This window comes from Mobula hypostoma, chromosome 20, assembly GCF_963921235.1.
Source record: "Mobula hypostoma chromosome 20, sMobHyp1.1, whole genome shotgun sequence".
In the NCBI taxonomy this organism is placed as follows: domain Eukaryota; kingdom Metazoa; phylum Chordata; class Chondrichthyes; order Myliobatiformes; family Myliobatidae; genus Mobula; species Mobula hypostoma.
Window position 1 is genome coordinate 48,757,329 of NC_086116.1, and position 26,774 is coordinate 48,784,102.

The 26,774-nt window shown below is 39.2% G+C and overlaps 1 protein-coding gene across 1 annotated transcript in view; it reads right to left on the bottom strand.

Annotated features, from left to right (window-relative positions):
- Nucleotides 1-26,774, bottom strand: part of fbxl13 (F-box and leucine-rich repeat protein 13) — a 175,363-nt gene that overhangs the window by 119,273 nt on the left and 29,316 nt on the right. Inside the window, 4 exon segments of the mRNA XM_063072833.1 lie at nucleotides 1,772-1,907; nucleotides 15,334-15,429; nucleotides 24,478-24,582; nucleotides 25,645-25,754. Of these exon segments, the coding sequence (XP_062928903.1) occupies nucleotides 1,772-1,907; nucleotides 15,334-15,429; nucleotides 24,478-24,582; nucleotides 25,645-25,754 (447 nt within the window).

A 26,774-nucleotide genomic window follows, 5' to 3' on the forward strand; every position in this document is an offset into this window, starting at 1 on the left:
CAGTTGACAAAAAGATAATAAACTGGGTGCATTCAGCATCATCACATGGTACATTTCTCATTATTTGCATTTGCTTTGTTTAGTGAAAACATTACATAACAATCCAACTGATTGCTTTGCAATTCAATTATTTAGGCTTCCCAGCAGTTTTATTTCTATTCCATCTGCGGAGCATGTATAGCAACAGCCATAGCCATGACTGCATCCAGTATTTCTTTGCATAAATTATTCAGACATTTGATACATAATTTTCCCAAGCACATTGGGATATAGTGGCAAATTTGCTGCTGCAGAATTGGCATCCAGAGATGTGGATTAATAATCAGTAGATATTGGTTTCTTACCACGGCAACTGAAAATTTAAATTCAAATAACTAAATACTGTAAATTTAGAATGACAAAAAAACTGTACAGAAATACTGGTGAACACGACATAACTGGATCGTTGTGTAATTCAGTCTCATTCACCAATATCCTGAAAGAAAAGAAATTTTCCATCCTTACCCAGTCTGATTTTTAAGTGTTTCTAGATCTGCATTCATATGGTTGATACTTAAAAGCCTTTCTTTCAAGGTGATTAGGGAAAATCAGTAAATATCATCAGTCTCAAATAAAAAATATGCATGCAAATTATACAACCAACATAAAATTATTGAAAAATGACTGAAATGACCAAGAAGCCAGCAAGATGTCTCTTGAAGTATTCCCTGATCCTTTTTACTTGAATTACGGTTTCAGATGAATACTGGGTATCACAATCTTCACGGATGACCCTGATCTTCTGGTTATTTCTCAAAGGCATTCTCCTTTGTTTCAAATTTTAATTGGCCATTGTATATTGTCTCGTGATTAGGCTAGGGTTAAATTGGTGTGTTACTAGACAGCATGGCTCAAAGGGCTGGAAGGGCCTATTCTCTGTGATGTATCTCTAAATAAATAAATTTCTAGAAATTGCTGTATTCTACATCTTATAGTGTCCAAGCATCCTTTTGTTTCTTTTCTCTTTCTAACTACCTTCACTCATCAAATAACTAGAAAGCATCTAGGCCTGCTCTAGGCTTTTCGTGTCTATGGACTCAATTTTGTTCTGAATGGTATTTGCTTGCTTCTATTATTTGCACCATTTGTTTTTCTCTTTGCATATTGAGTGTTTGATGGTCTTCTTTTCATATGGATTCTTTTAGGTTTCTTTGTCTTGTGGCTGCCTGTAAGGAGCTGAATCGCAAGGCCGTATAATGTATACACACTTGCATAATAAATGTACTTTGAACTTTGAACCTTGGTCTCCTTCCTATCACAATTCCATCTGTTCTTTCCCACCATTCTCCCCTGCAACCAAGAACACACTTTTTTTTTCCATGTTGCTAGTTCTGATTAAACTTCATTGATCCAAATTATTAAATCTATTCTTCACTCCACAGATGTTACCTGACACCAGTATTTCTAGAATTGTATTTTTTTGTTTTAGAACTGCAAAGATTTGTTCACTTTTAATTGACATTTTGTTTACCATCACGGAGAAGATTCATATAATTGTGCTTATTTACATTTACTTTTCAAAACTGACACCCATTGAAACATTCTTGCTGAGGGATTTTGCTACACATAAATTTGTTGCTGCATTTCCTGTATTACAAGAGTGACAATACTTCAAAAGTATTTAATTGAATGTAGAGTGCTTTAAAGTACTTGAAAGATGCTACAACAACGCAAGTTTTTCTTCAAGCACCAACAAAAATATGCAAAGATAAGAAATTCTAAATATACTCACTAATTCCTTTGAAGGTGGCCTGACCAATGTTGTTGCATCCCCGGAGACTCAAATGGATGACAGTAGAACGGTACCTCCGCAAAATATTTGCTACATCATTGTCTTTAATCCATTTTCTTACTGGATAAAAGTCAAGCTGGAATGTAAGGTTTTTAGTATGAAGACCTGGTGTAAATGTTTTGTAGATATGAAATAAACAAAATCTTATTTTAAAACAGTCTGTATTTTATACCAAACTACATCAATAGAATTTGAATAATTTGCTTCATTTTTTAAAATACTATAGCCTAGAAATTGAAATGCTCCATAATAATGCGTGCTATATGGGTATTGCTCAATATAAAATATCATGTTGATCACCCACTAAACAAGATATAACACCCAAAGTCTTAGTGAAATGGCATGTTGATTCTCCTTTGGGATAGTCATGAGGATCAGAGGTAGACAGGATTACTGATTCATTTGGGGTAGAAGGTCAGTGATCAGGATCAGATACTAAGGATAATCCTGCGTTAATGACTAAAGGGTAATCCAGTATGAAAGAGATTAAGGAGATCTTAAGTGGATTTTTTTTACATTACTATTTACTCAGGAGACCGGCACAGGCTCTATTGAAGTGAGGCAAAACAACAGTGAAGCTATGGAGTGTATACACAGGAGGTGTTTGCTGTCTTGAGGGAAATTAGAGTGGATAAATCTAATTAGAGTGGATAAACCTAAAGTATCAAAAGGTGTTCCCTCAGACCTTTTGAGAGGCTAGCTCAGAAACTGCAGTGGCCCTAGCAGAGGTATTTCAAGTTCAAGTTCAAATTTATTTTCACTTAAACCATACATAGTAGAGTAGAGCTACTAGGACTTAATGTTTCAATCCCTATGGTAAGTCGGCACTCTCGATGTTGGCGATGGGTTTGGAGTGGTGACAAGGAGGGAGGGGAGGTACGTCATCAGGGTCATCAGGTGGGCACCCTCATTCTTCGACATTTCGTTGATAACCCCACGACGTCTCCAGAGGGCTCAACAGTGCTACCTGGCATCCCAGATACACCCCCCTCAGTTGCATACCCTCCTGTCTTCTCCTTTCATCCCAGTTGTTGACTTTCCATTTAATCCAAATCCAACTGCTGCTTTCTTCTGCTGCATTTGACATGGACTTGATTGCTTTTTGGAGGGAGTGACCCCTCACCCCCACCTTCTTCAATAGACTGGTCGTAGATGTAGCAACGAATCCCCTGCATCCCACTCCTACAGGGAAAATCTTGGTCTTCCAGCCATTCTGGGCAGCTTCAGTTGCCGGTTCAGAGTACTTGGTCTTTTTCCTCTCATAAGCTTCTTCGACACCATCTTCCCATGGTACTGTCAATTCCACAACATATGCTAGCTTGGCTGTTGTGGACCACAGGACCATGTCTGGCCGGAGTGTTGTAGCCACAATGTCTGGGGGAAACACAAGCTTTTCTTCCAAGTCCACGTCCATTTTCCAATCCCGAGCAACCTGCAGAATGCTTATATCCTTTGATGTTATATGGTGCTCTGGAGGTTGGCCTGCTGGTACCGGCAGATGTGGACATTTCCTGCCGATGTTTGTGGGAGAGCATTTGTGGTGATTCGCCTCTGTTCCAAGATTGATGCCAGCTGTCTGAGAACTTGGTTATGCCGCCAAGTGTACCGTCCCTGGGTGAGGCTTGTGGTGCATCCTGTTAAAATATGCCTTAGTGATCCAGGTCCTTAACAAAGAAAGCAAGCGGGGTCTTCTCCCCACCACTGGTTCAGGTTCTGGGGTGTGGCTAGGAGGTTATAAGTGGCTCTGATGATAAAACTTAGCCGAGATCCCTCCATCTCCCAGATGTCACGTGTATACATCAAAATAAAACATTACTCCTCTGGAGTCAATGTGCAAAACATAATACATATAGTCACACACAGTACATATAGTCATTATCTAGCACATACAGTCACAAAATAATATTAGCACAAGTCCCTGAGTGGCATGGGTTGAAGATTGTAAGACTGACAATTCCATTTCCAACCTGATTTTCCTGATCGACCTGCATGGTGAAATCTCCCATGACTATCATAACATTGTCCTTTTGACACACCTTTTCTATTTCCTGTTGTAATCTGTAGTCCACATCACAGCTACTGTTAGGAGGCCCATATATCACTGCCATCAGGGTTGTTTTACCCTTGCCATTTCTTAACTCAACCCACAAGGATTCAACATCTTTCAATCCTATGTCACATCTTTCTACTGATTTGATGCCATTCTGTACCAGCAGAGCCATGCCACCCCCTCTGCCTACCTTTCTACCCCTCCAATACAATGTGTAACCTTGGACATTCAGCTCCCTACTACAACCATCCTTCAGACACAATTCAGTGACGGCCACAACATAATACCTGACAATCTGTAATAGTGCAACAAGATCACCCACCTTGTTTCTTACACTCTGTGCATTGAGATATAACACTTAGAGTACTGTATTTGCTACCCTTTTTGATTCTGCATCCCTCATACACTGATACTCACCCTGCTGGCTGCGATTATGTCCTATCATCTGCCTGCTCTTCCTGACAGTTTGACTGCACACTATCCTTTTTTTAACTATCCATTCTATCCTGAGTCCGTTCATACCAGTTCCCACCCCCTTGCCAAATTAGTTTAAACCCTCCCCAATAGCTCTAACAAACCTGCCCGTGAGAATATTGGTTTCCCTTGGGTTCAGGTGCAACCTGTCACTTTTGAACATGTCATACCTCCCCATCCCTCCCAATGATCCAAGTACCTGAAGCCCAGCCCCCTGCACCAGCTTCTCAGCCACGTATTAATCTTCCAAATCATCTTGTTTCTACCCTCATTTGCACATGGCACGGACAGCAATCCAGAAATAATTACCTGGGAATTCCTGCTTCTCAGCTTTCCGCCTGGCTCTCTAAATCCTCTCTTCAGGACCTCTTTGCTTTTCCTTCCAATGTCATTGGTACCGTTATGTACCAAGACATCTGGCTGCTCTCTCTCCCTCTCCAAAATGTTGTGGCTGCAATCCAAGATGCCCCTGACCCTGGCACCTGGGAGTCAGTATACCATTCGGGTGTCCTGTTCATGTCCACAGAATCTCCTGTCTGTTGCACTGACTATTGAGTTCCCTATCACTACTGCTCCCCTCTTCTCCCTCTTTCCCTTCTGCACCACGGACCTACACTCAGTGCAAGTAACCTGGTCATCCCCACAACAGTATCCAAAGTGGTGTACTTATGATTGAGAGGAATGACCACAGGGGTGCTCTGCACTAACTGCCTATTCATATTTCCATTTCTCCTGACAGTCACCCAGTGATTTGCCTCCTGCAACTTCAAGGTGACTACTTCCCTGTAACTGATCATCTCTTCACTCTCCCCTACAAGCCGAAGGTCATTCAGCTGCTGCTCCACATCCCTAACACAGTGGGCACATGAACAGAGACTTCAGCAAGTTCTAGAGATTTCTGCAGGTCTTTTGCTGTTACCCTTGGGTTCTTTTTCACCTCCTTCAGCACTGCACGTTGTGCTCTTGGTGTGATCTTTGCAGGATGCCTACTCCTAGGGAGAGTAGCAACAGTACTGAATTTCCTCCATTTGTAGACAATTTCTCTTACTGTAGACTGATGGGTCTTTAGAAATGTTTTGTGCCTTTTCCAGCTTTCATGCATTTATAATCCTTCTTCTAAGGTCCTCTGAAAGTTTTTTGAACGAGGCATGGTGAACATAAACAGATCTTTCTTGAGAAGAGCAGGCTCTGACAGTAACCTGACTTGGTGTGTCTTTTTTATAGGGCACACACGTCCAATTTCATCACATTGACTGGAACACCTGACTCCAAATAGCTTTTGTAGAAGGCATTGCCCCAGAGGTTCACATACTTTTTTCAACAAATACATGTAATATTGAATCATTTTTCTCAATAAATAAATGAACAAGTATAATGGTTTGTGTTATTTATCTAATTGGGTTATCTTTATCTAGTTTTAGGACTAACATGAACATCTGATCATATTTTAGGCCATATTTATGCAGAAATAGAGAAAATTCTACAGGGTTCACAAACTGTCTAGCACCACTGTATATGTTTATGTAAGACAGTATAAAGTTACTAGCACAGTGATAATAAATAAAAAGTAGTATAAATGTGTGAAAGAGCAGCAAAAAAAGATGAAAAGTGACAGTGCAGGAAAAGAGTGTGTCAGTGAGTTGGGGTGCTTGGGGGGTCATGGCAGGGCATTCAGGCAAAGTGTATATAAGTGCTGGGTGGCAGCTGGGTGTTAAACGTCTAACAGCCTAGGGTAAGAAACTGTTAACCAGCCTGAGAGTTCTGGTTCTGGTTCTTATGCTGTGCTACCTTCTGCCTACCAGCAGGAGGTCAAAGAGATTGTGGGAAGGATGGGAGGGGTCTTAGACAATGCTGGAGGCACTGCGTGGTGGTTGGTCATATCTAACCAATCTCATAGAGTTTTTCAAGGAAGTCACCAGGAAAGTTGATGAAGAGAAGGCACTGGATGTTGTCTGCATGGACTTTAGCTAGGCCTTTGACAAAGTTTTTTATGGGAGGTTAGTCTAGTTCATTCGCTTGGCATTCAGGATGAGATATTAAATTGGAGTACATACTGGCTTCACAGGAGGAGCCAGAGACTGTAGATGGTTGCCTCTCTAACTGGAGGTCTGTGACTAGCGGTGTTCTCCAGAGATCAGTACTGGTTCTGTTGTTGTTTGCCATCTATATCAACAATTTCAATGATAATGTGGTAAATTAGATCAGTAAATTTATGGAATGCACCAAGATTAGGGATACACTGTCAACAAGGGAGACTACTAAAGGTTGCAGTGGGATCTGGACCAGATGGAAAAATGGCAGATTGGTAGATGTAGGTTATATTTCAACATTTAAGGGAAATTTTCAGAATGGCAAGGGTATGGAGGGCTATGGTCAGGACAGAATAATAGGACACCATGGACTGAATAGGCCAAAGGGCCTTTTTCTGTGCTGTATTGTTCTATGGCTCTAACAAATTCCACCCTGTCAAAGCCCTTTTACCCTACTATTCTTACAACTATCTGTAGTATCCCACAAACCTAATTCCTGGGGACTATTGGGAGACCTATAATGCAGTACCGTCAATCTGATCATCCCCTGCTTGTTTTTAAATTCTACCTATACAGCCTCACATGATGATTCCCTAATATCCCCTTTAAGCACTGTTATTATGTCCTCTCTCATCAAAAAGGCAACTCCCCCTGCTCTTTTACCTGCACCTCACACCTGTAGCATTTGAATCCACAACATCGAATGCCAGTCCTGCTCTTCTCTCAGCCAAGCTTCTGTTATAGCTATAATACCCCAGTCCAGAGAGCCAATTTACACCCTGAGTTTGTCCATCTAACCTTTACATCTTTTGCATTGAAATAAGTGCAGTTTAAATCACCAGTCTTTTCTCTCTGTTTGCTGTGCTCCTGCCTGACTATTCTGTACATCAAGCTTGCTATTGCTGATTGCAGCATTGCCCCGATAACTGCTTAGGGTCCCACCCCCATCAATCTAGTTTAAATCCTCCCAAATAGTATCAGCAAATCTCCTTCCCATGATAATTAGTCCACTCCCTTTCAGGTGCAACTAATAAACCTTATTTCTACTAGTTTTAAAATAGTTATGGAAAAAGATAGGACTGAGATGACGGAATGAGAGAGCTGCTGTGGAGGGCGGTTAGTCGGTAAATGGAGGAATACTGTTCAGGCTTCGGAAGAAACGGTGGTTGGCTAAACAACTAGATTGTGCATGGACGGAGGATGGCAGGAGGAAGTGACGGTTCGGGAAGTGAGTTAGAGATGGAGGTTGGTGGGAAAGAGGAATGGAGTGGAAAGAGTAAGAAAAGAAAACAGAGGTATGAGATGTCAAACTCTGAGGAATCAGAGGATGATCAAAATAGCATAGCTAAACAATGGAAGGAAGATGAGATTAAAGAAATTATAAAACTGAGCGAAGATGGGGTGTCTTTCGGTGATTGGAACCCGAATCATGTGACAAAGGTAATCAACAAACTTATAGGTGAGGTCAAAAGAGCAAAGGTATTACGAAATGGATTGCTATTAGTGATTTGTCGGGACATTGTTCAGCAAGGCAAAGTGATAAAATTAAATAAAATAGATGGCAAAAAGTACAATGCTCAATACCCAACAACAGAAAGTGGATGAGAGGGGTTATTTTGGGGATATCAATAAAAGTTACTATGGATGAGATTAAACAGAACATTGAGGCCAAACATTTGAAAGTTCATGCTGGATGTTGAGCAAGCTCAGGCCCTCAGGATATGTAGTGGTGCATTCAGAACATCACCTGTATCAGCTCTTCAAGTCGAAGTGGGGGAAATGCCATTAAGACTTAGAAGAATAAAGCTACTGGGTTACTGGGTTGACATCATGGGGCATAACTACTCACATCCAGCTAAAGCTACTATATATTGAAAGACTGCTGGGAACATAATAATTCAAATTATAATAGCTTTGGATGGATCAGTGATACAGCAGCACAAAAATAATGGTCTACACGAAATGGAATATAGCCATACAGTTCCATTACCTGATGTTCCTCCACAGCTCTTTACAATACATACAGTAGATATAAACATGCAACAACTTTTAAAAAAGAAGTCTAACTGTGGAATCAAACTGATAGTACAAGAATATATAGACCCGCATTTTTGAAACAAACTTGTACTATTTACGGATGGATCAAAAGACCCTAGCTCTGGCCATACAGGTATTGCAGTCTAGATTCCTCATTGCAAAACTAGTATCAGGAAAAGAACATCACACCATTTATCAGTGTATACAACAGAATTAATGGCAATATTGAGTGCATTATCTTGGATAGAAGAAAATAATGTCAAAAAGGCTGTAACCTGTTCAGACGGCTTGTCTGCATTAAAGGCATCCGTTAGTCTTGCAAGACCATGGATCTGCGCCTGGAAAGTCTTCACTCTCCAGGGCACAGGCCTGGGCAAGGTTCTATGGAAGACTAGCAGTTGCCCATGCTGCAAGTCTCCCCTCTCCACGACACCAATGTTGTCCAAGGGAAGGGCATTAGGACCCATACAGCTTGGCACCAGTGTCGTCGCAGAGCAATGTGTTTAAGAGCCTTGGTCAAGGACACAACACGTTGCCTTGGCTGGGGCTCGAACTCACGACCTTCTGGTCACTAGTCCAGTGCTTTTAACCACTTCGCCACATGCCCACGTGTCTGCATTAACCTCTATCAAATCAAGAAAATCAGAAAGTAGACAGGATATTTATTGGTGATTCTATGCAAGTTATATACACTGACCAAAAATGGGGTAGAGGTAAGCTTTCTTTGGGTTCCTGCTCATTGTGGTGTGGAGGGTAATGAAAAAGTGGACAGTATAGCTAAACAATCACTCAAATCGTCTATAATAGAGGTCCAGATTGTCTCTAAGCAAAGCAGAAGTCAAAAGCATTATAAAAACACGTATTGAGGAGACATGGCAGAAGCACTGGAATGAGAGTGAAACAGGGAGCCAACTGTACAAAATACAGAGGCAAGTCAGATACGAAAGAATATCAAGTGGACATAGAAAGATAGAAGTGATCATCAGTCGTTGAAGAATTGGACACACAAGTCTTAATTACACATTACATGAAATAGGGAAACATCCAACTGGATTGTGTGAATACTGTAATCAGCCAGAAACAGTTGAACATGTATTGATAAAATGTAAGAAGTACCAAAGAGAAAGAGTGAAGATGTTAGGAGTGCTTAAGATAAACAAAAAAACTGCTGTGGGTATAGAAGACACTTTAAGTGGGATTTCAAGAGAAATACAGACCTATATCATGAAGTATCTGAAAGACCCCGGTTTATTATATAGAATTTAGGGAATGCAATTCTTTTCCCTCCTCCTGTTTATCAAATGATCCACACTCCAGTCTAGCAGGTGGCAGTAATGTACCTTAAAGATGCTTTGCCAACCGCCATAAAACACCACAAGAAGAAGAAGATAGGACAGAGATTTCAATGATATAAGAACTCAAATCCATTTTCCCTGCACCAGCTCTTTAGCCGCACATCCACCTGGCCTATCTTTCTACTTGTGACTTCACTATCAGGAGATCACTGCCCTTGAAGTCCAGCTTTTCATTCTCTTTCCAAACTTTCTATATTCACTCTGCAGGATCTCATCCTTCTTCCTAACTATGTCTTTCATACCATTGTGCACAATGATTTCTGGCTACTCACTCTCCCTCTTAAGAGTGTTTTGTAATCACCAGGAGACATTCTTGACACCTGTCACCATCTTGACATCTCATCTACAGCCACAGAAATACATATCCATGCCCCTAACTATCAGTTTTCCTATCACTATACTCTATCTGACTTCACCCTTGCTTGCACAGATGGTTATGATATCACTACCCAGGCTGTTTATGCTGCTTTCTGAAAAGCCAACCCCCCCCCCAACAGTATCCAGTTTCTCACTGATTCTTGAGACTTCGGCAAAAACATGTCGCACTAAGAAAAGTGCTAATTCCATTGAAAATGAATAACATTTTCTTATTTAAAATAATCAGGGTTGATCATCTGAGGGTCTTTTGCACAAATGCAACATTTTTTCATATGTTTGTTTTTGATAGCCCAGTACCCACAAAATCAGTTGTCCTTAGACAAGAGATTATCATTTCAATTTGATAAAAAAGTGTGAAAAAAATAATTTAAAATGTATACTATATATGCCAGATGAAAGAGTAGAGTGAAAAACCTCTTTAAAACTGAAAGCAGTGAATTTTCAACAATATTTACTCTTATTTTGTGGTTGCTCAAAATGTGTCCCAAGTTTTTGTCAACACCATCAGATATTTATAAAAAAGCAATAAAATCAGGCAACCACATGTTCAACTATATTCCTAAGGACCCCCTTTCTACCTTCCACATCTGCTAATGCAACAAGGTCAAACAAGCTCCTGTAAGTTTGCTATTTTTTCAATAATTTTTACATATTTATTAATGTTGCTACTGTCACAACCATAACGTGTCAACGCTGTCTCTTTTGTATAGAAATAATTATTTTAAATTATGACATAAATTTATGCATTTTAAGTAGAGGCCAGAGGCAGCTAGCAACAGAGGGAAAACAAGATGGCTCATGCATGTCATGTAAAAAAAAAATTTTTTCGTCACCACCATCAGACATCAACACCGTCAGGTTTTCCGTCTGATGGTGGTGACACACAGTTTGACGATGTTGACAAAAACATCCAAATCATCCTCAATGGAGGCTTGAATATAACTTATGATCACAATAAATAGTAATACCGTATGTGCAACTAGGGGGGCCATGCACAATCCGGATTTGATGGAGACAGCCTTGACAATACGGAGGAACACCTGCAGTAACTTCTGAAATGCCCGCTTCGCTGCCATTGCTACTGTGCGATCGAGAATCTCTGGAAACTAAGGCCCCAAATCCTTGGCTTTGCCTATTGCTTGTTGCCGGGGCCGGGGTCGAAGCGCTCAGCAGAGATGGTGCTCGGTGCTCGGTGTTGGAGAGGTGGTCGGAGGCTTGGAGTTTTCGAACGGACTCGGAGTCGGACTGTGGTCAGATGCTTCCAGGATGCTGCATCGGCAAGTTGGCGGTGCTGGAGGTTTACCGTCTGTGTGAGATGATGGGACTTTCGAGAGACTTTGAGACTTTACCATGCCATGGTCTGTTCTTATCAAATTACTGTATTGCTTTGCACTGTTGTAACTATATGTTATAATTATGTGCTTTTTGTTAGTTTTTAAGTTGGTTTGTCATGTGTTTTCATGATATCATTCTGGAAAAACACTGTATCATTTCTTAATGCATGCATCACTAAATGACAATAAAAGAGGACTGCATGTCCTCATAATCTAATCTAATAATATGGCTTGTAATGTTTCATTAACCTCTTTATTTACTATATAATTTCCCCTTTATTTCTTCCACACACAGGCCTACAATATTTCCTTACTATATGTACCCCAATGACTAAAACCATAAATGAATTTAGTTGCACCATTTCATAATCATTTTATAAAATTTCACCAAATTAAACATAATTAAATTCATAGTCATTTTGCACAATTTCATAGTAATTCCATTAAATTCTGACCTTCCTTTTATGTATTTTAGGAAGTTATGGCTAGGCAGCAGCTATCAGTGGAGGAACGAAGGAGAAGAAACAGGGAATAAGAAAAAAAAGCAGAGAGAGAAAATATATAGAGAGCCAGAGTTAAAGGAGGAATACCTGAGAAAGGAAAAGCAAAGATGGAAGAAGAGAGTAGAGGATGGAAAGATAAAAACTATCAGTGATTTGAATGAAAGGGAAAAGAGGAGTAAGAGAAAGGCGTGGAAACGTAGACAGCAAGAGTCAAGAAAGCGTAAGAGAAAGGGCCCAGAACGCCCAGAAACTCCCCCAGATAGTCCATTGGATCAGACTATACAGGAGCCAGCTCGCAGTAGGCAGTCTATAGCAGGGGAAAGGGAAAGAAAGCAAACAAGAGCAAGATACTTGAGAGAAATGAAAGCTTTGAAAAATAAACTTCAAGAGATAATAAAAGATAGGAACAAACTGAAAAAGCATTGGTGACAAGAGCAAACTAGAAATAAAAAAACACAAGAATCACCAAGAAAAAAAACAGAGCAGATGCTACAGGGAAGCAAAATCTTCCATGAGATGGTTGGGAGAAACCTTTGCAGTACTCAGCTCTATCATATTGCTGAAGGTGACATGCAGAAATATGATGCATTCCTTTCTCAACCACTAAAACCTGTACCAGCAATGAGGAAAATCCATCAGGTCATACCTTACGGAAGCAGCATCCATTGCAGATCATAGTCATGTTTCTGCAGTGAGCCACAGATGTGCCAGTGTTTCAGCCCAACAACATTTTAGTTGACTGAAAATACATATGCCAGGGTACAGGCTGAGGAGAATGATGGCACTACCAGAATGGGAAAGAACAGAAGGCCTTTGGCAATGCTGATGGAGGAAATGGAGCAGGAACCCCAGAGTGGTCCTGACGGGACTACGACAGATATATCTGCTGGTGTCATTAATTGTGAAGATTGGCTTGAAGTCATTTATGACCAAAATTGGTGGTTAGCAAAGATTGTCACTGTGGATGCTCACCATCAAGATGTTCAAGTGGAGTTTTTCCACCCTCATGGGCCCAACATGTGCTTCCATCGAAAACCAGGGTGGAAAGGATATGTACTTTGTACCAGTTGAAGATATTCTGGTCAAACTAATGGAGCCATCATCACCGGGTCATGCAAGGAGAACGAGAGAGATCTACCACCTGTCTGCTGAAGTCATGGATTTCATAGAGGAGGAGCATATTAATCGTCTACTTCCTAATAAAGCTGACTGAACGTTTTCGAAGATTTTCAACCCCAGAAATGGATGGAATTTTTTTTTAGCTCCTGGTGTGTTTTCTGATGTTTATGCTTAAACATTGCAGTTGCACTATAGTTTTTACTTTGCTGTTTACTGTTGTTGTTAGTATTTACAGAAGGATAAAATGTATATGACAAATTGTAATTTGTTGTACCAAATTGTTAAATAAAGTTGCTAAGTAAGGAAGCATTGACTTGAGTGATGAAAAGGTTGGAACTGTTTGTTGTAATTAGGCCACTGCCACCACTGTCAGGTCTCAGTCAACACCGTCAGATGGAACTTTCTTTGTTTTAAATTAATATGCTTACAATCTGTTCCTCCAAAACAGTTGATTTATTAAAGTAATTGTCTCTTTAAAATTAAAAGTGTGTTTTTATGTCCAAAATTGTTATTTTGTATATTTAATGCTAATGATAAAAGTTGCATGATGTAAGAATTTTTAAAGGAGTAGACGTGAAATAGTATAAAAAAATGAACAAAACTGAATATTCAACATTTAACAGTACCTGTATATATGTGTACCTACGGTGTAGACACAATGATTTAAAAGCTCTAAATCCATGTAAGGAAATAAATAGGAATAATCAGCTTTTTATTGTGTCTGACTGTGTTGACAAAAACTAATGACAGGAAAAACACATGTTTTATGAAAAAATTACAAAATCAGGAGGTTGCACTGAAATATTGCTTGATTGCTGAGACCTTGTTCTATAAATATGTAAGTTTAGATTTCTTAACATTTAAATTTTTTTCTTTTCAAAATTAAAACCTGTTTTATCCAAATTCTCAAGAATCAGTGTTCTGAGGAGAATAGCCACAGGGGACCCTGCACTGCCTGCCTACACTATTTGCCTACACTTTCCTGGTGATCACTCAGTTATCACGACCTGTGCCTTTGGTGTGAAAACCTCACTAAAACGTTAACTCTGAAGCTCTCAACAAACCAGATGATCTCAAGTGCATCCATATCCAGTCCTTAACTCTGGGAGGTGCAACACTTCCCAAGAGTGTAGTCATTAGGAACAATGGAAGTTTCCCTGATCTCCCACATCCTGCGGAAGGAGCATACCATTGCCCTAACTGGCATCCTGCCTGCACCAAGTGTAAACAAGTCTTTTACTTAGGAAATGAGCAAGTAAACAGCTCAAAGTGCTTGATCAGAAAAATGATCATTGAACCAAAGAACATGACATTAATATGGATGGATTTTTAAAAAATCAAGAAATGCTGTTTTCTGTACCCTTGGTATCACCTGGAATGATGTCCGTTCTCCAAAACAAAATCATGTTCTTTGTATCTACTGTATAAATTGCTTGTTGAACTGAACTAGAAATGTACATCTCCTGTTCACTTTCCTACTTTTTAACTATTGGGGTCCTATGTATGTCAAGCGATGTAATTTGCAATTGCAAGTGGTATTCTTTTTAAAACAGTCATTTCAACCAACTTATTATGAGCATCTTAAGCCATAATTGGAACACCAAGAAAAATAAAATTTCTATTTTATGTTGTCATTATACCAACACAGAATAAAGAGGTGACATAGAAACGTGCATAGGTTATTAACTTCCCGAGCTTAATCTGCCATTTTGTTAGCTGCTCTGAACCTCAAGTCAATTTATCTAATCAACCTTCCTAATCAAAAGCCATCAACCTCAACATAGAAGATCCCTACTGCCCAAACATCCAAAGGAAGTGAACATCTGAATACATGCTACAAGGTACTCCATAAATGGAAACTTCTGCATTGTAAGCCTATAGAGGTGGGGTGTGGAGGTTTTGCTGGCTGATCACTCTGCAGAACCCACTCTCTCCTTGGCATCATGGGTCTGCAAAGAGAAAAGGATTGTCGCAGAGGCTGCTGAGCGTGCCTCCAGAGGGCTATGGATCAAGAAGTGTGACCCGTGGACCAATACTACTGAGACTCAAGCTGGGGCCTGGTCAACCCTGGCTGTGTTGCCTGGGTGAGGATGTCTGATGTTGAACGACCCGAAACACCCAACGACCACAGGTTACATCACTGATGATGTGTCCCAGCGCATCCTAGGATGTACCTCAGCATTATTTCAGTAATCATGTTAGTTCTTGATCATTAAACAAACCTTGCTCCAGAGGGAACTTGTCTGTGTAATTACTTTCCATGATTGACACACTTGCGCACATCTTGCAAGCTCCATAATACCAAGGTAACTAAACATCTAAGAGGGAAGAAATAATATTTAGAAAATAGTTAACTTCAGGACAATTTACTATTAATTGCACTTGACATATTTTCATATTTTCTATAACTTAATTCAATATTGCTAAACCTTATTTCTGACTTGATTACAGCTCTCAAGTTGCAAATCTCTTTAAAAAGTAACATTCGTAATAAGAGTTAACAATATTTAGCTAAACCAAATATTAATGCAGGGGATTCAATGCTATTATCGACTTCTCAGGTCTTTGTTACTGCAACACTAAAACAGCATGTTTGAACTTCCTAGCAAGTAGCTTCAACATATATTTGGGTTTTGCTGTTTATTTGGAACAAACGTGTTTCAAAACCCAACTTTTGAATCAAATGTCCTGGAACTTGCTAACTGGTGAATCAGAAAGCAGCTATGTTGTTTCTATGATCAGAGACGGGAGAAGCAGTCTTTCTATTCATAAATGCTGCTCATTGATATTTTTTATTCTGATGGCAATCTATATGCAGTCAATAGCATCCTGGTCATGAAGGAAGCCATCCACATCCCTTAATGTCTCTACTAGTTAAAACTAACTTGTTTGTTCTCTCCTTTCCAGTTCCCGGGTCTCTAACTTGAAAAGTTATTTGTTACCTTTTCCACAAATGCTTCCTGATTGCGAGTGTTTCCTGAGTTTCTATTTTATATACATGATTGCTGAAATGGAGTTCTTACTCCTGTCATTCATGCTCAACTTGCTGCAATATAGGTCATAATTTTGCCTTTATGGCTCTATATTCCAGTGTTTAAAGATGCTTTTGAATACAATTTTCAAATGTTGAAAAGACTTCCCATAATCAAATGAGAAATTGGTTGTTCCATTTTAAGAACCATACCCCATAAGACCACAAAGATTTTTGAACACCATAGACTGAACAAGCCTAACAGATTCTGGTGTTGTTAAGTTCCAAGATTCAGATGTCTCTTTCCCTTGAGATAAAACTGGATTAGGCTCGTATTTATAGTAAGGTACGGTGTAATTTATGAGTTCGTATTTAAAAACAAGATTTATGATGTTTGAAGAAGAATGATGTTTGCCACTTGATCATGCCTGTGTAAGTAATCAGATTCAGTTAAACTGCTGTAGGATCCTGTAATGTGTTGGATTGTTTCTGGTTTCCCTTGGCTTTTATAGCATTTATCATCTTGAATTTGTTGGTATTTTGATAATTTTTTTGTGTGAACCACCTGGTCCTATATTGCCACAAGGAACACCTCAGTTTCTGGGAAGAGGTCTCCCACTCAGAGCCAGACATTTGATGCTTCATTGTCAACATCTAGTCTGCTCAGATCATGGGGTTGCCTTCCATGGAGGATCATGCTCACCCATCGGTTAACTTTTTCTGCTATAGTGATAATTGCTTCATTTTTCTGGGCTGTGCTTTCATTTCAGCTTAGTGGTGTATACTTCTTATCAGAATTTCATATGCTCACTTTGTATGCTGTATTGTGTTTTCATTCATGAAAATATATCCTTAGAAGTTTTATCTGACTTGTGTAGATTTTTTATGTCTGTTATTCTTCCTCCTTCTGTCCCAGGTAATATTAATCTGAGTGCGTTGAAGTGTACATTGTGTTTTCTAAAATTTGTCATTTCAGTTTTCACTTTACTTTTCCAGTTTGGTTTTGGACCAAGATATTAAGCCAAAATAATATGTTGACATGGGTATAGCAAAAGTGCTCATTGCCTTTGTTATATTTTTACTATTGAGCTCTGTTTTGGCAGATATTCTTGAGCCTTGAAGTAAACTCTATCAAAAGTTTTCAACTTCCGGTGAGGCAAAATGGCAGCACAGCACTGAGTGCTGACATACAACCCTTCTTTTTCAAGTTCTTCAGGGCTTATAGACGGTCTTAATACAAGGTTGAGTTGGAGAAAGATCTAACTAAAGACATGGCTTCAAAAAAAGATCCAAATTCAAACAGGAAACAAGATACCAGCAGACGACACCAAGCTAGCGATTCATTCAAAGAAATAACTATGCTAATTAAGCAAATAATGGCAATGGGAGATGGAATCGCTGCAAGAAACGGTAGCCCACATGCTAAAGGAGTCGCTGGAAAAGGTTCTCGACCCCATACAGAAGCATATAGCATTCTCCGACGTTAAAGGAGCAAGCGGACATTCACGCTAAAAAATTTAACACGGTCTTCAATAAAATAGACAACATTCAGGTTTGCTTACACAAGAATGAGAAAGTTACTAACTCCTGTCTCACGGAGGTGTCGAAGATATGGAAGAAACTACTTGGAGGACAGATCCAGGAGAAACAATGTGCAGCTGGTCAACTTACCAACAGGCGCTGAGGGCGGCAATCCAAGAGGTTACCTCCAGAAGATGCTGCCTAATTGGATTCCAGCGCTCAAGAATTCCCACAGCACTCCACTGGAGATTGATAGAGCACATAGGATCTTTTCCAACAACACCTCAAGACCACGGACCATGATTTTTAAGCTTCTACGGTACACCGACCGGCAGGCTATCCTGGAGGGTGCGAGGAAAGCCAAACCTACTCTTCCTGATGGTACTCAGCTGCAGGTCTTCGCCGACTACAGCCCCGGCACAATGCAGGAACAGAAGGGATACACGGAGATCCGTGCTAAACTTCAACAGAAGGGGATCGATTCGTTCCTCATATAACCAGCGATTTTGAAAGTGAATATCAAGGGCATGAAGATGTCGTTTAACTCGGCAGAGGAAGCGAAAGAAGCTCAGAAATTATCGGTGCTGGGAGATATGGAAGAAGACCCTGGGCAAAGTCCACACGCCCCTCGGGAGGAGATGGAACGGCATTAAAGCTCGGACTAGCCTGTATGCGCAATCTAACAAGCACGGGCAAGTTAACATTCTAGGTGTGAAGTTTTCTGGTTATTCTTTTATCGGAAAGTCATTCACTGCACCTTTGTATTTAGTTAATTAAGGGGCCAATTTGTTTCTGACTATTGCAGGTCAGAATTTTAAGGTAATATTCAATATATCCAAATGTAATACTTCATCAAGAATGAAGCTGAAAAACAGCAGGCTGTTCTGACTAACTTTAGAATGTTATGTCTCCAGTAGACTTGTTTACATTTCTGGGCACCAGATAAGACGTCATTGGTGCTATCGCTAAGTGACAGTCTATTGAAGCGACAGTTTCTTGCAAGAAGCTGATGGGGTGTTGATTATATGTTACTGTATACTATATTTGAGACGGAAACGTTTTTTACTTATATGGGTTAACAGGTTTGTCCAGGTTTCTTTTTTCCTGTCTCTTTGATATAATTGTCTATGAGAACTGCTTTGCCTTTCTAATTTGTTGGTACTGGAAGGGGGACGGTTGATGTCAGTGTTCAGAGTCTGACCTTGCTAAGTGACACTCACAGATGTTACAAAGTAAAGGGTTGAACGGGAGGGATGATGGGAGAGTGGGAAGGGGGTAACTCAGGGCTCCACCACCGATTTACAACAACGGATAAATTAGAAAATCTTACTATTGTACCATTTAACGTTAGAGGATTAAACTCTCCCTACAAGCGTTCAAAGGTTTTAGATTTCTTACGCAGAAAGAAAATAGATATTGCGCTGTTACAGGAAACACATCTTAAACCTAATGGCATTCCCAGGGTTCAAAACCCTTTTTATAAACCCATTGTGGCATCAGCTGATGGTACTCGCACGAAAGGAGTTATGATAGTAATGAGACGTAATATTAATGTTTCAATTGAAAGGACGGGTGCCGACAATAAAGGACGTCTAGCTTTTTGCTGCACATCCATTCAGGGTAAAAAAGTTGCATTCATTAGCCTATATGCCCCAACTATATTCGAGGTTGAATTTTTTCCCTCAATTACCTCACAATTACTGAAGTTAAGTGACTACCAACTTTATGTTGGTTCGGACATGAATGTTTTAGTAAACATTAACCTCGATAAATCTTCCTCAACTATATCAAGCTCTCAAGAATCTGCTTCCAAAGCACTTAACCTTTTTCTAACGGATTTAAATTTAACGGACGCGTGGAGGGTGCACAATCCATCTGCTAAAGACTATACCTTCTTCTCCACAAGACATAAAACTTTCTCTCTGATAGATTACATTCTTATATCCCCCAGTCAGCTGCCTTTAGTACACTCAATAGAATTTTTGCCCAGACATCTATCTGATCACAACTCAGTCATATCTACTTTTAATTATGGCAAAATTAAAAATAAGGCTACTAGGTGGAGGTTTAACTCCACCTTTCTAAAAAACGACGATTTTCTATCACAACTGAGAACAAAACTGACAGAATTTATAAATTTAAATAAAAATAGTGTCTCAGATGTGACAGTGATTTTGGCCTCCATCAAGGCTTTCTTATGAAATAATGCCATATGGTTCAGTTCTCACCTACATAAAAGCCAGCTTCAAAAGATTTCCACCTTAGAAGAAGAATGTAAGGTTTTGGAAAATTATCTCAAAGGGATATACACCATAACAAAAGAAAACGAGCTCAAAACAAAACAAGCAGAATTAAATGATTTATTAAGAAGCAGGGCAGAATATATCAACCATATAACCAAACATAAGTATTACGCAGAAGGCAGCAGACCGAGCCATCTTTTAGCTCTAACGCTCAAACAACAGGAAACTAAAAGGTCTATACCAGCGGTTAGATGTGCTAAACGTGGAGTAGTATCTTCAACAGGGGAAATAAATGAGATATTCAAGAATTACTTTAAAGAATTGTATACAAGTGGCTCAGCTCCTTCAGAGAATGACTTCACAGATATTTTTAGTGGATTAGACCTCCCTACGTTGTCATTAGAGGACACCAAAACTCTATACTCTCCTATTACACTGGATGAGCTACTCAAAGCAGTTAAAGCTACAAATAAGGGCTCTACACCAGGCATAGATGGCATACCTGTGGAACTTTACCTAGCACTTTGGGATATTCTTGGACCAGTATGGTTAGAAACATTAAATTATGCTTTTGGAAATGGTGCTTTCCTTAGAGATCTAAACACAGCCCTGATCACAGTTATACCTAAGCCTGGTAAGGACCCCTTGGAGTGTGCCAATTACCGTCCAATCTCCTTGATAAATGCCGACCTCAAGATATTTTCCAAAGTCTTAGCCAGTAGACTTGAGATAGTAGTTGGGAAAATAATTAGCCCAGATCAAACGGGCTTTATCAAGGGCATCTCGCATCTGATAATGTTCGCCGGCTCTTACACATACTGAGTGCAATACATAAAATCCCGCCTGCCTGTGGCCTGCTATTTCTAGATGCTGAAAAAGCATTCGATCGCCTTGAATGGCCATATCTTTGGAGAGTTCTAAAAGAATTTAAGTTTGGGGATAAATTTATCGATATGATTCAAACACTGTATGCTAATCCTTCAGCCCGAGTATGTGTGGGAGGAGGTTTCTCAGAGTTTTTTGACATAGGACGGGGCACACGACAAGGGGACCCTTTGTCTCCTTTAATTTTTACTATATCTATTGAACCGCTTGCACATTTAATTAGAAACTCTCCTCAGATCTCCCCTATTACAATAGGTACAACATCACATTCAATATCACTTTACATGGACGACACGCTAGTTTATATGGCAAATGTTCAACAAACTCTCCCCTATGTTTTAAAAACACTGGAGCAATTTGGATTTCTTTCAGGATACAAAGTTAATTTGTTAAAATCAGCACTGATGCTGATTAATACAGATAAAAGTAAGGTGTCTCTTCCTCCCCAGATTAAAGTTACAAATGAAGTCCTCTACTTGGGTATTAAAATTAATACTTCCCTATCATCTGTGGCTAAAACAAATTACTCTTTAATTCTGAAAAAAAAATAGAAGATATTAATAGATAGAGACATCTGCCAGCATCAGTCCCGGCCTGTATATCGGTCATTAAAATGAACATCTTACCCCGCATTAATTTGATCAGCTCAATGATCCCACTTGCACCTCCAGCAGGATATTGGCAAAAACTGGACTCCTTACTACGATACTATGTTTGGAATGGTAAAAGACCCAATATAAAATGGTCAGCTCTACAATTCAAAAAGTCGAATGGGGGATTGGCATGTCCAAATTTTAAATTGTATCACTGAGCATTTGTATTAAAAAGTCTTAGCTATTGGATGGAGGAGGATAAGGTTTCGTCCTGGAAAAATATAGAACAAGAGCTAATAGCACCAGTAAGATTGAAGGACTTTCTCCTTATAGGTATGTCTACCAAAAGATGTGATTTGTATTACGGTCCAATTTTAACCCATATACTACAAGTGTTTAGAGCAGCAGAAAAATTCCTAGAATTTAAAAGTATATGGTGCAAATCATCTCCATTATGGAACAATAATCGTATTCTATCTGGGGGGAACCATTCATTAACAGAACTTGGGAGATTAAAGGTATTAATACTCTTCAAGATACTAATGGTGCAAGTACTATCCTTAGCTTTCAAGAACTGATATCTCGATATAATATTGATAAACCTTCTCTTTTCTTCTACTTTTGAGTAAGATCAGCTTGTAAAGCCTATGGCTTTCCTTGGGGGTCAGATTTAAAGGACCATCCCATTTTAAGTTGGATACAGAGTGCTCCAAGACAGATAGTATCTATGCCCACATCGGGAATGAAAGCTTAGGATAGGGACATATCTGAATTGGGACAAAACTTAGACTGGGATGCGATTTGGGATAATGCTGCCGGTGCTTCGAAAAACCCAAATCATCGGTATATACACTTGAAATTCTGTCATAGAGCATATTTAACACCGAGAATTAGGCATCAAATGGGACTGGTTCCTGACCCTTATTGCTCATTTTGCCCCCATGGAGCCATTGACTCTTTTATACATGTTGTATGGGAATGTCCAGGGGTTTTTGGTTTGATGGGGAAGGTTATCAGTACTCTTACAGAACTAACAGGGGTAGAATTACCAATGGACCCCGCTGTACTCTTCTAAATGATGACTCCCACCTTTCCCTTACGGAAAAAACACACAAAATCTGGCCGGCAGGCCTAACTGCAGCTAAGAAGATTGTAGTCCAGCGTTGGAAACCTCCCCATGATATTTCAAATACTCACTGGCTTTGGAGCTTTTTGGACATTTCTTACCTGGAACTTTCATCAGCAAGAGCAAATGATACACGACCAAACACAATCATGATGTGGACAAATTTGATATCTAACTTAAAGGTCTTTTGTTAAAATAGGAATGCTTTGTCTGTGTATGTACTACTATTCAGTTGATTGGTGGAGGGGTGAGAGGGGTGCAGGGGGGATGGTGATGAAGGTTGGGGGGTAGCTGGGTTAAACAGTCAAAATATAATTGGCAACTGGTTGTATTGAATGTAATTTGTTGGTGTTGCAATAAAAAATTAATAATAAAAAAAAGTTTTCCCTTTATTGCAGTATATTTTCTTTGCTTGTTGATAACCCAAATACTTGTATCTTTCATATTCATCCATTCACTACATGGTATCTTACTACTGTTTTATATTTTACTAGCTCTATTTCACCTTCCTTTATGTTTAATGTTCTGCACCTACCCATTCCAAAGTTCATGTTTATATCTTCCAAAAATAGTTTTACTATTTGAATTAATTGCTTTAGCTTTGCTGATGAAGGAGCATAAAATTTCAAATCGTCCATGTATAGGCATGTTAAGGTATAATTTGTTTAGTTGTTTCTGATTTGGTACTGTATTTTTGTCCAATTCAGTAAGTTAGAGAGTGGTTTTAAAGCTCAACAAAACCACAGTTGCCGTGAGAAATGCTGCAGTTTATTTTGATAACTGTAATAATTGATCGGTTAATATATAATTCATGGTATTCTGACTCTAAAACTGGATCAGGCTGTTATTTATAGTAAGGTTTGATTTCATTTATGAGTTTGTATTTTAAAACAAGATTTTGATGAATGCTGTTTGGCACTTGATTGTGCCTGTGTAAGTAACCAGATTGTGTGAAACTGCTACAGGATCCTGTAATGTGTTGGATTATTTCTGGTTTTTCTTCAGCATTTTCTACATTTATCATCTTGAATTTGCTGGTTTTTATTACGTTTTCTTTAATCATTTTTTTGTGCTAACCACCTGGACCTGTATTGCCACAAAGAAACGCTGTTTCTGGGGAGAGGTCTCCAACTCTGAGCCAGACATTCAATGCTTTCTTGTCAACATCTAGTCTGCTCAGATCATGGGGATGTTTTTCATGGAGGGTCATACTCTTACATTTGTTAACCTTTTCTTCAACAGTAATAATGTCTTGGTTGTTCTGGGTCGTGCTCTCATTTAAGTTTAGTGGTGTATACTTCTTTCAGAATTGCATTATTATTACTATCATCATCAGATTCTTTTTATTTTTTTCTTTCTTTCTGTATTTGTACAGCTTGTTGTCTTTTGTACAATGGTTGTCCACCCTGTTGATGTGGTCTTTCTTTGATTCTATTATGGTTATTAGATTTATTGAGTATACCCATAAGAAAATGAATCTCAGGGTTGCATATGGTGACATGTATATAGTTTGATAATAAATTTACTTTGAATTTTGAAGCCATTGGCCTTAAGCCAATATACATACTGTATATGTGTTTGCATTTACCCAATGAACCTTTTAATTTATAAGTCACAATTTCTTCAGTTCTACTACAGTTGGGAGAGTATATACTTCATGTTGTATTTGATGCTCTCAGAAAGATTTTCAATTTCACTACAACCTGAGCAATGAGACACAAATATTGCCATCTAATTCCATCAGAATTTTACAATATATCTAGAATAAATGTTTCCATTTGAAATTCTGATTAATATCTAGAGTAACATTTGAATTTTCAAAACATGCCAGATTTCCTGATGTGATTACATATATATGTATATACTTGTTTGTTTATTTTGGTGAACATGGATTTAGTTAAAGCCTTTTAAGAACCGTCTTTAAAGAACAAGCTGGATTTAAAATTTAGTAAACACGGTATTAGTTGAACCCTCTTAAGAAATATCTTTCCAAAACAAACTGGATTTAAAATTAAAATGAATACAACCTTTAGTGATACTGCCAATGGAAATCCAGAAATCCTATCTTTCTCTTCTGCCGGCATTGCCAATAGTATATCAGTCTCATCCTCCAATTCCCCTCGTTCCAGTTGCTATGGAATTAACAGGAACAAAATTTATAAAAATTATTTTCCTTGCAATTCTGAGTTGTTTTGAGCCACTTCCTAATCCAATGCAGTCCTTCTGGTGATTGTATCCTACAATGTTGTTGATTTGGAGTTCCAGAACTAAGACCCAGCAATAAATGAAAGAATGATAATATACACTAAATCCTCCCACAAATTGTAAAAAAAAAGATACCAGAGGCCATTGGTAATGACACTAAAGACATTCATGGCAGCCAATACCTTCATGGCTATAACTGAAACATAGAAGCACTCTAGACCCGGGTTTTGTCAGTACACTCTGCCTATACACTGGATTTCAGTCCAGCCACTCACCTAGCCCAAAATCTGGCCTTCAATGTTCCCAACCTCTGTGTAAGCTGCTTACCAATCCACACTCCAGACTCCTGGTGGTTCCAGTTCTGACCCATCGCCAGTTCAAGATTCATATCCATTCTAAATTCCAGACCCCAGATTTAGCCATATTCCCAGACCACGATATGGGACCTGGCTCTAATTACAAACATAAAGAGGTTCAGGCCCCAGATGTTTCCAACCTTCAACACAATCCCATTTCCAACTATACACCAGCATCACTGCTGCCTCATTAGAATTACATTTTCCTGAGCACCACTGATATCAGCATTGGCTGCCTCTGAGTAACCAGTACTGTAAAAGTCACCTTAAATGAGTATTAAGCTCCTTACTTTCTTATGTAAAAGGTCTATAGGCCATCTTAAGTATTTGGACATAAGCCTTGGTAAGCTTTTTTATTGATCATAATAATGTAGCAGGTTATACATTTATGGCTCCAAATGAACATTTGCCCTCTTGTTTGAAAATCTTTTAAATATCTGACAAATACATGTAAAAACTACAGAAATATATTTCTTATTTTGTCTGCATGGTTTTCAATTCACGTTGGTTGTGTTGGTTATTAATCAACTGTAGGTGTCTTCAAACATAACCTGTTCCTCCATTGCTTACAAGCATGATGTATATATACTCACATATGTTTTTAATACATTGGAGTGTTGGAGTATTATTTACCTCAAAGTATTCTCGTGTACTTTTTGCCACTTTTGTCACTGCACTCCACTCTCTTAGAATGAGCTTGGCCAGAAGTTGATCATTGACATGGCGTATATGGTCCATTGCCACTAGAAAAAAAAATTACTATGCGTGATGCTGATTATGTCTTGGCACTATATCTTAACACACAAGAAGATGTGACTCAAAACAACAAATAATAAGGTGGTTTGTGGCATCTTTACATATCAGCATTTACAGATGATCAACGTTCATCAAAACATTCAAATGTACCTGCTAGGCATAGAGGAAAAACAGAATTATGATGAGAAGAATATACTTCAGATTTTCCTGATCCTACATTGTAATTGTGTAAACTAAATACTTTATGTAATTCAAAGATATGTTTCAAATCGACCTCCTGAAATAAAAACTTCAAAAGTTGAACAAAATACCCAGAACAAACACCTCTGTACAGAATAGTATAAATTTCAGCTCTTTGTCCTACAGCAGCGGTCCCCAACCACCGGGCCACGGACTGGTGCCGGGCCGCAAAGCATGCGCTACCGGGCCACGAGGAAACGATATGATTTGGCGATATGAGTCAGCTGCACCTTTCCTCATTCCCTGTCACGCCCACTGTTGAGCTTGAACGCACGCGAGGTCATGATCCACGTGTCATCCATGTCAACGTGGGAAGGAGATCAACTCCTCGAGCTTGCAGATGACGGCGGGATGAAAAGTATGTTTGACATAACATCTCTGCTGGCATTCTGGATCAAAGTCAAGGCTGAATATCCTGAGATAGCCACGAAAGCACTGAAAATGTTGCTTCCATTTCCAACATATCTCTGCAATGAATGCAACGAAAACAAAATTGCAGAATAGACTGGACATAAGGAACCCCTTTCAAGTATTGCTGTCTCCCATCACTCCTCGATGGGACCATCTTGTTGCAGGGAAACAAGCCCAGGGCTCCCACTGATTCAGCGATATTGGTGTGTTGCAATGATTTTATATGTTCATACGGGGAAAATATGTGCTGTGTGTTTAATATCCAAACGTTACTTAAAATGTTATGATGCTATTGACTTATATAACCATATAACAATTACAGCACAGAAACAGGCCATCTCCGCCCTTCTAGTCTG